A 12,308-nucleotide genomic window follows, 5' to 3' on the forward strand; every position below is an offset into this window, starting at 1 on the left:
TATACAGGGAATCAATAAATTTTAAATTTAAATTTTTCAGTAGCGCATTTTGTTAAAAATTTCCAGAAATCTTAGTGCCTATATAATATAAGATCAGCATTACGTCGATGGTGATTGATGTCGTTATATTTCATGTAACGCCTCGTAGCAGCGGTAATGCAAAGAAGGGAAAATACTCAATATTGTGTCTGTTCTTTAATTATTGTGTCTGCGGCTTTATTTATTTTTTCTTCCTGAAGATAAAGAAAGGGCTAATATTAAAATGTTATTTCTCATATAATGGCAAGGGTCCATTCTAGTGAGAATGGTATTATAAAATCGAACTATGAATGGTGATTTGAATGTAAAACAAAGGGCCGATTTATCGCAGAATACCTAGTTGAATCGGACTCGTTTCAGTTAGGGAAGAAGGTTGAGGCTTTGTTAACCTAAGAAATTCTTTCGAGCGCTTCCAATCCATGCGACAATAGGGGTTGTCCTTTTTATAAGTCGGTAATCTGGTTTGCTTCGTTTTGGGAGGATGTTGTATTAATGAGACGTATAAAAGTTCAAAATTTGTAAATTAAATGAAATAAAAAAATGAGCAAGGGTGTCAATAAGTAGCTACAAGGAAACAACTTAATGCCCACGGTCAAGCATGCTGGTGAAAGAATAATGGTTTGGGGCGGAATATATGCAGATCTCGTTGGCAATTTGGTAACGGGTGATTTTTTAACTATTATCTTTTTAAACAGTTGGTTTAAACAGCTGACGCACGTTTCGTGTTTTGATTCACTGTCAAACATATTTAGTTTGGTCTATAATTTAACCATGAATCGTCTTACAAACGAACAACGCTTGCAAATCATTGAATTTTATTATAAAAATGCGTGTTCTGTTAAGAAAGTTTATCGCGCGCTTCTTCCATTTTATGGTCAGTTTAATCGACCCACTGAAGCGGCTATTCGAGCTATTGTGACTAAATTTAGAACCAAATTTACATTATTGGACATCAAACCACCAACACGCTTACGTAGAGTGCGAACTGAAGAAAATATCGCAGCTGTATCGCCCAGAGTTAATGATGACCATCAATTATCGATTCGTCGCCATTCGCAGCAATTGGGCCTCTGTTACTCAACAACGTAGAAAATTTTGCGAAAGGATTTAGGTGTGAAACCTTTCAAAATACAGCTGGTGCAAGAATTGAAGCCGAACGACCTACCACAGCACAGAACTTTTGGTGAATGGGCTCATGGAAAGTTGGCCGAAGATCCACTTTTTTATCGAAAAATGATGTTCAGCGACGAAGCTCATTTTTGGATCAATGGGTACGTAAATAAGCAGAATTGTCGATTTTTGAGTGAAGATCAGCCAGAAGAATTGCAAGAGCTACCAATGTATCCAGAAAAGATCACAGTTTGGTGCGGTTTATGGGCTGGAGGTATCGTTGGACCGTACTTCTTCAAAGACACTGCGAATCGTAACGTATCTTTGAATGGTGAGCGCTACCGTGAAATGACATCCAACTTTTTTTCGCCCAAAATGCAAGAGCTTGACTTGCATAACATGTGGTTTCAACAAGACGGTTCCACATGCCACACAGCACGCGTAACAATAGACTTGTTGAGAAGCGAGGTCGGTGAACATTTTATTTCACGTTAGGGACCTGTCAATTGGCCACCCAGATCGTGCGATATAACGCCTTTAGATTATTTTTTGTGGAGCTATGTTAAACCGGCCTCCGTAGCCGAATGGGTTGGTGCGTGACTACCATTCGGAATTCACAGAGAGAACGTCGGTTCGAATCTCGGTGAAACACCAAAATTAAGAAAACGATTTTTCTAATAGCGGTCACCCCTTTTCAGGAGTGCATTTCTGCCATGAAAAAGCTCCTCATAAAAATATCTGCCGTTTGGAGTCGGCTTAAAACTGTAGGTTACTCCATTTGTGGAACAACATCAAGACGCACACCACAAATAGGAGGAGGAGCTCGGTCAAACACCCAAACGGGGCGTACGCGCCAATTATATATAGGGTGGGCCATGTAAAATTTGCTTTTTGAATCGGCTATAAAAAAAAAAAAAAACTAATCAATATTTTTCAAACTTTTTCTTTTATTTTGAAGATTGAACATTGTCATTTATGAATGAAAAATAATATCGTTCAAATGACTGCCACGACTGGCTTTACAGTAGGCCATTCAATCAACCCAATTTTTAAGCACATTTTCGATTGTTTGGGCTCCAATTTCATGAATGGCAACTTCGGTTTCGTGTTTTAAAGCATCAATCGTCTCTGGATGGTTTGCATAGCATTTGTCCTTAACGGCTCCCCACAAAAAAATAGTCCAACAGGCTTAAATCACAGCTCCGAGGCGGCCAATTGTTATCGGAATTTCGGCTGATTATATGGTTTTCAAAAACGGTAGCCAAAAGTTGGAGTGTAACTTTGGCAGTCTGTTAAAACCAAATGTCGTCCATGTCATCCTCTTCAATTTTTGGAAACAACTCGTTGAGCATGTCACGGTAACACTCGCCATTTATTGTAACCGCGGCTCCTCGCTCATTTTCGAAAAAAATGGCCCGATGATGCCGCTAGACCAAAAACCGCACCAAACAGTGACTCGTTGTGGATGCATTTGCTTCTGTACAGTAACGTGTGGATTTTCTGAGCCCCAAATCCGACAATTTTGCTTATTGACGTAGCCACCGATGTGAAAATCAGAAAAGAAGAAAAAGACTCCACTTTGGAAATAGGTTTTCTATATTTCCCAATTTTGTTCAAGCGTATAGCGTCCCATTTCGTAAATGTCAAATCTTTAAGTAAATTATAAACACATTTGACATGTCATTTGTGTTACCATTCTCAAAAATATAGGTGGTTCAAACGCAGTGAAGCAAACGCTATATGACCCACCCGTTATAAACATATATATATGTTAAAGCTCATGTCTATTCAGACAAACCTGCTTTTATTAACGCGTTGGAAGACAACATTAAAGCATTTATATGTGAGATACCGCCCGAAACATTGGAAAGAGTATGCCAAAATTGGACTAAGCGGATGGACCATTTGAAGCGCAGTCGCGGTCAATATTTGCATGAAATAATCTTCAAACATTAAATTATATGGACTGTACTATCGATTTAAAAAAAAATGTCATGCATTTTTCTGAATTTTGCGTGTGTTTTTTTGAAAAACCTTTCTTATAGCTCTTAAAAAATCACCCTTTATTTGCATCAGACAATCTTATGTATTTGGAAATCCTCGAGCTATATTTGTATTTCAGTGTGCAACAACTGGGTAACGATAACATGCGCTTTCCCCCATACCGTTAGCAACTGCATACTCCGCCACCATTACACACATATATTATATGTACATACAATATATGTTATATGATTAGTCATAGAGCACATTTTGGATTTGGGAAAGGAAAGGAGGATACCAGCAATATTTACTGATTTCAAGGTGGAAATCATGATGCAAATTGTATAAGGTAAAACTGCTGAGAGCCAGCTGAAATATCATATTTTGGAAGTTTGGAAACAAAATAGTCCCTCATTTTTATTTTTTAGTAAAATGAAACCCATTATTTTTGTTTACGACTGTTTTATGGCGATCCTGGGTGATGCTACGACTACTAACATGCAGGTTAACCTCCATTATTTCTGTAATTGTATAGCCATTTTCGACGGCGGGCCTGCCTGTGCAAGATGCACCTTTAACATCAAAAATGCCTGACCGGAATCGACGAAGCCAAAATTGCACGTAATTAACTGTTACAGTCTAGGCATCATAAACACCATTCAGCGGCCTTGCCCTTTTAACTTTTTCAAAGAAAAACTATAATACGAACCTAATTTTCTCTTTGTTGACTTCCATTGCTAACACCCTGTAACTCACAACTGAATAGAGCAAGAAAAAAACAGCAAACGAATTTTTTTAGTGTGAAATGTCACTTTGACAACAAGCATAAACCTGAAATTGTTTGATCGATACTTTACGAAACATCGATCACTACAGCCATCTACTGAAAAAATAATGCATTTCTTTTTTCTCAAACTAATATTTTTGACGAGCTTTATTATACTAGTATATAGAAGATGTATTTGTACCTAGACTTTATTGGTTCACTGTATATACACCGATATATATGTATGTGCATATGATATATTTATAGTAAAACTGGAAGTTTGTTTATTGCCGTGATTTCCCAATATTATTTCCGGCGACTACAGGTGAAACGTAGTATTATGCTCAAGATGGCTGATGCCTGTCAACGCGCTGGAGGCCAGACCACTACATCAGCCACACGCTTTCACGAGCTGCACGTCCAGCGCCATAACAATGTGTCAATTTTGTATGCGGATATTGTAAATTTCACTCCATTATCAGAGCAACTTTCTGCCAGTGATCTAGTAAAGACACTGAATGATCTTTTCGGGCGCTTCGACCAAATCGCAGGGGTAGGTAAACTCGTTAAAGATGATTTTTTTAACGTAATTACATGCCATCAAACCCAATAATCAACAATGTGTGATATGTATATATCTACATATGTATTTTATACAATTACTAAGTATATGTTATGACATTGAAGTAATTATTGGCTCTGATATCTATCACTTTGAAATTTGTTATATCATTTTTATTATTATTTCCCATAACTCAAGACCGGTCAAGTAATTAAGGCACAAATTCGTTAGTTTCTCCAAATGATTTTCTTATATTCTTATTTCATCCATTTCTAACTTCATTTCTGTGTGTGTGCGTATGTGGACATACATATATCAATGTTGTTAACATCCTTTATTGCGGCACTGCACCGTTTATTCACAGGAAAACCAATGCTTGCGTATTAAAATTCTCGGTGACTGCTACTACTGCGTGTCCGGACTGCCCATATCACGGCCGCAACACGCTGCAAATTGTGTAAACATGGGTCTACAGATGATCGATGCCATAAGGTGAGTGTGCATGTACTTGAAAAGCTCTGTGCTGATAAATGTGAATGTATGTATGTGTATGTATACATCGATTCTCATGCTGACTCATACTAATATCCACGCATGTGTATACAAAGTGTTTATTTAGCGCAGAAGCTGTTGCACAAACGACAGAAAATTTTGTTTAAACTGGATGTTGTGCGTTCGCAGCTTTCGACGTGGGCCTCCTTTGGCAAGCACGCTTGGGTGTCACGTTGCTTATCATATAGCACAAGTATATTTACGAATTTATTATGCTAATCAGTCATCGACTAACATTCATAGCGTACGGTTGTGTTTAGTAGCGATATCGGTGATTTTCTTTTGCGTTTCATTCGCGTTTCATTTGCGTTCTTTTTCAACTTTGTTTCAAATTTGCTTTACTCATTATCTTTAATTTAATAAGACGTACAATTTTTTCCGGTGTTCTAATAAGGTTTTAAGGTAAAATGTCCCCTGGGGGACCTTCCCTTGGAGATAACAGGTTTGCCCTGTTGTCCTCAAGTCCCAAACCAAAACGAAAAAAAATACAAAATAATACAAAAGAAATATTTCCGGCTTTACCTTCGGTGAAGAAAGATAACCCTAAATATATTGTAGGAAGTGCTATTAATTCCAACAAACCACTAAACAAATATTCTTGCTTTGCTGTCCACAAAGCTCTAAAGAATATTTCCTCAGAAAATATCGAAATATCTAACCTAAGAGATGGCAGCTTATTGCTTTTTGTGAAGAACGCTTCAGTTGCGAAGAAATTTTTAGCTACTACTAAACTTATTGGAATTTGCGATGTAAAGTTCGAAATGCACCATAACCTCAATCATTCCAAGGGTACAATATTTGCACCTTGTCTCAACGACATTCCCGAGGCTGAGATAGTTGAGAATATGAGCGATCAAGGCGTAGTATCAGCGTATAAATTTGTCAAGCATATTGAAGGTCAATCTATTGCCAGTGGTGTTGTTTTACTTACATTCGATTTATACACATTACCAGAAAAAGTTGAGGTCTCCTGGTATACCACCAAGGTAAGGCCGTATTACCCCAACCCAATGAGGTGCCGAAACTGTCAAATTCTTGGCCATACCACCAAGCGCTGCAATAATACACCTGTTTGCGACACATGCGCTCTCCCCCCTCATACCCCCTCGCCATGCTCCCGTACTATCTGTGTAAATTGTTCGGGCAACCATGCTGCCTCTAATAGAACATGCCCGAAATATGTGCAAATGAAACAGATAATAGTCATTAAAACGGACAAGAAGTGTAGCATGCGTGAAGCAATAAAAATACATCGAATGCAAATTCCTCCTGCTCTTAATGAGCATTCCCTCTCCTTTTCAACAGCAATAAAAAATTCAACTTCCAACCAACAAATAAATCCCAACAACGAAATTACCACTAGCAATCTCCAAAATAACTCTACTCATAACAGTAATGAAAAGATATTTAAGAGAAACTCTTCCAACGAAAATATTCCAAACACACCAACTACATCATTCAAGTCAACATCAACCTTATCCTCCAACAACAATTATAATATTAACCTAGAAACCGGTTTCCTCTCCTCTAGCAGCAACAACGATAATATCAGCACCTGTAACATAAACGCGAAAGAAAACAATGAAAACACCGATAGAACTATTGATCTCGCAGCTATTAATGCAGTTGATAACTACACTACTAATACCAAGATTACTTCCTTACTCTCACAGCTCTCTTCCTCCGACACTTCTTCACCTCCTCCTCTATTATGTGTCTATAGCAATGGTATCCATTCACATAACATAGAGTAAGTGATGCGAATATTACAGTGGAACATAAATGGTCTTTTTAATAACTATGTCGACCTAAATATCGATATTATATATAATATATAATAACGAATTGCAACCAGAAATAATCGCATTACAAGAAACTCACATTCCATTTAATAAAACTGCATACCCTCCAAATAAATACATCAGCTACTTTCATAATTTCCCTCAGAACACCAGTTGTAAGCAAGGTATTGCATTCTTCATTAGAAGAACAATTAACCATAAATTAATAACTATTAACTCTAATATATCATGTTTAGCTATACAAATAGACATTGGTTTCAAAATTACCATACTTAATTGCTACATCCCTCCCCATCAAAACTTTAACTGCAAGGAGTTAATTGACTTAATTAATATATCAACCCCATTAGTAGTTTTGGGAGACTTTAATGCTTGGAGCCCTTTATGGGGCTCTAAAACCACTAATGGTAGAGGAAAAACCATTGAAGACCTCATTTTATCTCAAATTCTTATTGTTTTAAACGATGGCCAACCAACGCACTTTTCAACCCACAAATCTTTCACCCATCCTGATGTAATCCTTGTTTCCGCATCCATTTCTCCCAAATTTTCCTCTCGCACTCTAAGCGAACTACATGGCAGCGATCACTTTCCTCTGATAACGTCTATTTCCATTCCAAAGTGGTACGAAGTCAAGCCAATAGCAAAGTTTATTACAGATAAGGCAGACTGGGTTAGGTTCCAAAGCATTGCTGTTGATTTAACGAATAAAAAACTAGTATCACACAACATCAACAGGGAAGCAGCTAATATTAAATCTATAATCCGTTCTTCTGCCCACATATCAATACCACAAACAAGCACTAAACACTTTTCCGCAAAGTTACCTTATTGGTCTAATTTGCTTACCTCTTTGAGAAATAAAAAACAAACGTTTTGGACAATATATAAGAAAACAATGAATGAATCTAATTTAATCAACTTCAAAAAAGCAAACGCAGTGTTCAGAAGAGAGTTAAAGGCTGCTAAAAGAAAATCATTGGAAAAAATTACGTCCAATATCACCCCTTCGTCTAATCCTAAACAGATTTGGTCTGACATAAGAATGCTAACTGGTTCCTCCCCTCGTTTTCACATACCATTCGTATACAATGGGCAAAAACCTATTTACTCTCCACAAGATATCGCCGAACTATTTGCCAAATCTTGGTCAGCTTATTCACATAATTGCAATTTTCATCCCAAATTCAACACTCAAAAAAACCGCTTCATTCATTACAGTTATTCAAATTCTTCCCCTTCACCCAAAGCCTCCTTAATTGAAATGTCAATTTCAACTTACGAATTTGACTCCACGATTTTTAAAATGTCAGGAAAAACACCTGGGGCAGATAAAATTTCCTACACAATATTGAAAAATTTACCCTACGCCTTAAAGAATAGACTAGTAAATCTTTATAATGATATATTCACTTCAGGTGTTTTTCCTCAAGCGTGGAAATCAGCCTTAATTATCCCCATCCCAAAACCAAATAAACCTTCCAACCTCACTGCTAACTTTCCTCCAATATCCCTACTTCCATGTATATCCAAAATATTGGAAAAAATTATAGCGGTACGAATAATGTGGTTTGCAAAAATAAACGGATTTATCTCTTCCCACCAATTTGGTTTCCAAAAAGGCGTGGGTGTTATTGAACCGCTTTTATATTTTGAGCATTTTTCTAACACAGCTCTAGCATCAAGTACTCATGTCTCAGTATTGAAGTTAGATTTTGAGAAAGCGTTTGATAGGATTGGCATACATGTGGTACTCAGGCAACTTAAACGCTGGAAAGTTGGCACCAAAATATTTAACTTCGTTAAATCCTTCTTAAGCAACCGGAAACTCTCAGTCAGCGTGAGGAACTACAGATCGCAGACTTATAAACTAACAAATGGTATTCCCCAAGGCTCACCGCTTTCGGTGACGTTGTTCACAATAGCATTTAACGAAATCAGTTCAATCATTACCTCTAACTCACTTGTAGAACATTTCACATACGCAGATGACGTTTTGATTTTCTCAAAAATAAAAGACCTTACACAAGTTAACAATATTTTCTCTAATATACTAAGTAATATATGTAAATGGTCCGAATCATCGGGAGCTATTATCTCAACGAACAAATGCTCTACCTTTCATTTGTGTAGAAAACATGTCTGTCACTTTCCTACATTAACCTTCTCAAATACACTAATTCCTCATTGTAACTCACTCAAAATACTAGGTTTAATATTCGATAAAAAACTTACTTACAAAGAGCATTGTAAAGCTACTAGACTAAGTTTATTTGCTAGACTAAATATAATTAAATTTTTGTCATCAAAACATTGTCATATACATCCACAAGTACTTGTAAATATCACAAAGGCATTATTGCTATCAAAAATCGATTTTGGGCTTTGTATTTATGGAAATTGTTCAAAAGTAAATCTAAACCTACTATTCCCTACCATGCAGCAGCCCGAAGAAGTATTCGTGCTTTTCCGACGTCCCCAACGAAAGTTGTTCTCACTGAAGCTGGATTACCGGATATAACCCTCAGAGCTATGCGTAATACAACGATTCTCTTGCCAAAGCTTCTGCTCTGTAGAAATGAAATTCGTTTCTCACAAGTCAACTCAGCTCTGCTTACGTCAGGAAAAAAAACAATAAGCCTTCCGCCATTCAACGCTGCGTTGAATTATACCAGCAATTGAGTATAATTTCAAAACCGAGGTTGATACCAATTCCAGCCTTTCCTCCAAACATTGATCCTGATGAGTTCCTGTTAACAGACCTGTCTAACTTACCAAAGGAATCTACTTCTTCAGAGGTATATCTTCAGCACTTCAACCAAACATTAGCTCAATTGGAGAGTGATTGGGAGACTATTTATACAGACGGATCCAAAACGGACACCAATACTACGTTTGCAGTAACAAATCATCTTGGTGTCACCATTGCTGTCGGTTCATTGCCAATATACTGCTCGGTATTCACAGCCGAAGCAGCTGCATTACTTGTAGCAGTTAAATACGCTTCCCAGAAAAAGAGAAAATTTATAATTTGCAGCGATAGCAAATCTACTTTGGATGCTATTAAGAACCAGAGAAACGAAACACCACTAGTTACAACCATTCGAAACATATTCTTCTTCTTAATTGGCGCTATAACCGCTTACGCGATTTTGGCCGAGTTTAACAAAGCGCGCCAGTCGTTTCTTTCTCGTGCTAACCGGCGCCAGTTGGACACACCAAGTGAAGCCAAGTCCTTCTCCACCTGATCTTTCCAACGCAGAGGAGGCCGCCCTCTTCCTCTGCTACCACCAGCTGGTACCGCATCGAATACTTTCAAAGCCGGAGCGTTTGTATCCATTCGGACGACATGACCCAGCCAACGTAGCCGCTGGATCTTTATTCGCTGCGCTATGTCTATGTCGTCGTAAAGCTCATACAGCTCATCGTTCCATCGTCTGCGATATTCGCCATTGCCAACGTGCAAAGGTCCAAAAATCTTACGCAGAATCTTTCTCTCGAACACTCCAAGCGTCGCTTCATCGGATGTTGTCATCGTCCAAGCTTCTGCGCCATACATTAGGACGGGCATGATGAGAGTCTTGTAGAGTGTTAGTTTTGTTCGTCGAGAGAGGACTTTACTGCTCAGTTGCCTACTTAGTCCAAAGTAGCACTTGTTGGCAAGAGAGATTCTACGTTGGATTTCAAGGCTGACATTGTTATCGGTGTTAATGCTGGTTCCTAAATAGACGAAGTCTTTTACAACCTCGAAATTATAACTGTCTACAGTGACGTGGGTTCCGATACGCGAGTGCGCCGACTGTTTGTTTGAAGACAGGAGGTACTTCGTTTTGTCCTCGTTCACCACCAAACCCATTCGCTTTGCCTCTTTATCCAGTTTGGAGAAGGCAGAACTAACAGCGCGGTTGTTAAGGCCAATGGTGTCCATATCGTCGGCATACGCCAACAATTGTACGCTCTTATAAAATATTGTGCCTGAGCGATTAAGTTCTGCGGCTCGTACGATGCTCTCCAACATCAGGTTAAAGAAGTCACACGACAGCGAGTCACCCTGTCTGAAACCTCGTTTAGTATCAAACGGCTCGGAGAGGTCCTTCCCAATTCTGACGGCGCTGCTGGTGTTGAGCAACGTCATCTTACATAGCCGTATTAGTTTTGCGGGGATACCAAATTCAGACATCGCGGCATACAGGTAACTCCTTTCCGTACTGTCGAATGCAGCTTTGAAGTCGACGAAAAGATGGTGTGTGTCGATTCTCTTTTCATGGGTCTTTTCCAAGATTTGGCGTATTGAGAATATTTGGTCGATAGTGGACTTCCCAGGTCTGAAGCCACACTGATAAGGTCCAATCAGTTGGTTGACGGTGGGCTTCAGCCTTTCACACAATACGCTCGCTAGAACCTTATAGGCGATATTTAGAAGACTAATCCCGCGGTAATTGGCACAAATTGCAGGGTCGCCCTTCTTATGGATTGGGCAGAGCACACTTAAATTCCAATCGGCAGGCATGCTTTCATCCGACCATATTTTGCATAGGACCTGATGCATGCACCTTACCAGCTCCTCGCCGCCATGTTTGAATAGCTCAGCCGGCAGTCCGTCGGCGCCCGCGGCTTTGTTGTTCTTTAGCCGCGTTATCGCTATTCTCACCTCGTCATGATCGGGTAGCGGAACGACAATTCCGTCCTCAACGATTGGGGTATCGGGATCTTCACTTTCTCGGTGACATGCGCAGCTGTCACTGTTTAATAGGTTCGAGAAGTGTTCCCTCCATAATTTTAGATTGCTCTGTATGTCAGTCACCAGTTCGCCGTCTTTGTTCTTACAGGAAAACGCCCCGGTCTTGAAACCTTCTGTAAGCCGCCGAACTTTCTGGTAGAATTTTCGGGCGTTGTTCCTGTTGGCCAGCATCTCAAGCTCTTCGCACTCACGTATTTCGGCCTCTCGTTTCTTCTTTCGGATAATACGTCTCTCTTCCTTTTTCAGCTCTCTGTAGCGATTCCACATGGCTCGCGTTGCGCCCGATCGCAGCGTGGCTCTATAGGCGGCATCCTTTCTTTCTGCGGCAGCATGACATTCCTCGTCGTACCAATTGTTTTTTCGGGCTCGCCAGAATCCGATTTCTTCTTCGGCGGCGGTACGTAGAGAACGAGAAATGTTGCTCTATTGCTCATGCATGCCGGTTTGTTGGGCAGTGCTCTCTGAGAGCAGGAGTGAGAGTCGAGTGGCGAATCTTCTGGCTGTCTGTTGTGATTGCAGCTTTTCTATGTCGAACATTCTTTGCGTAGGTAGATGCACGTTTTTTGCTGCACAGAGGCGTGTGCGCAGTTTGGCTGCAACAAGGTAGTGATCCGAGTCGATGTTGGGTCCTCGGATCGTACGTACATCTAATACACTAGAAGCGTGTCTTCCATCTATCACAACATGATCGATCTGGTTTCGTGTTTTTCGATCAGGAGACAGCCAGGTGGCTTGGTGAATCTTCTTATGCTG

At 39.5% G+C, this 12,308-nt stretch overlaps 1 protein-coding gene across 5 annotated transcripts in view; it reads left to right on the forward strand.

The window, feature by feature from the left end:
* Positions 1-12,308, forward strand: part of LOC129243025 (adenylate cyclase type 2) — a 75,100-nt gene that overhangs the window by 42,228 nt on the left and 20,564 nt on the right. For all 5 annotated transcript variants that reach the window (XM_054880056.1, XM_054880061.1, XM_054880059.1 and 2 more), the window contains 2 exons: positions 4,224-4,451; positions 4,825-4,952. In XM_054880056.1, coding sequence (XP_054736031.1) covers positions 4,224-4,451; positions 4,825-4,952 — 356 coding nt within the window. The remainder of the gene's footprint in view (positions 1-4,223; positions 4,452-4,824; positions 4,953-12,308) is intronic.

This window comes from Anastrepha obliqua, chromosome 3 (assembly GCF_027943255.1).
Source record: "Anastrepha obliqua isolate idAnaObli1 chromosome 3, idAnaObli1_1.0, whole genome shotgun sequence".
Taxonomy (NCBI): Eukaryota; Metazoa; Arthropoda; class Insecta; order Diptera; family Tephritidae; genus Anastrepha; species Anastrepha obliqua.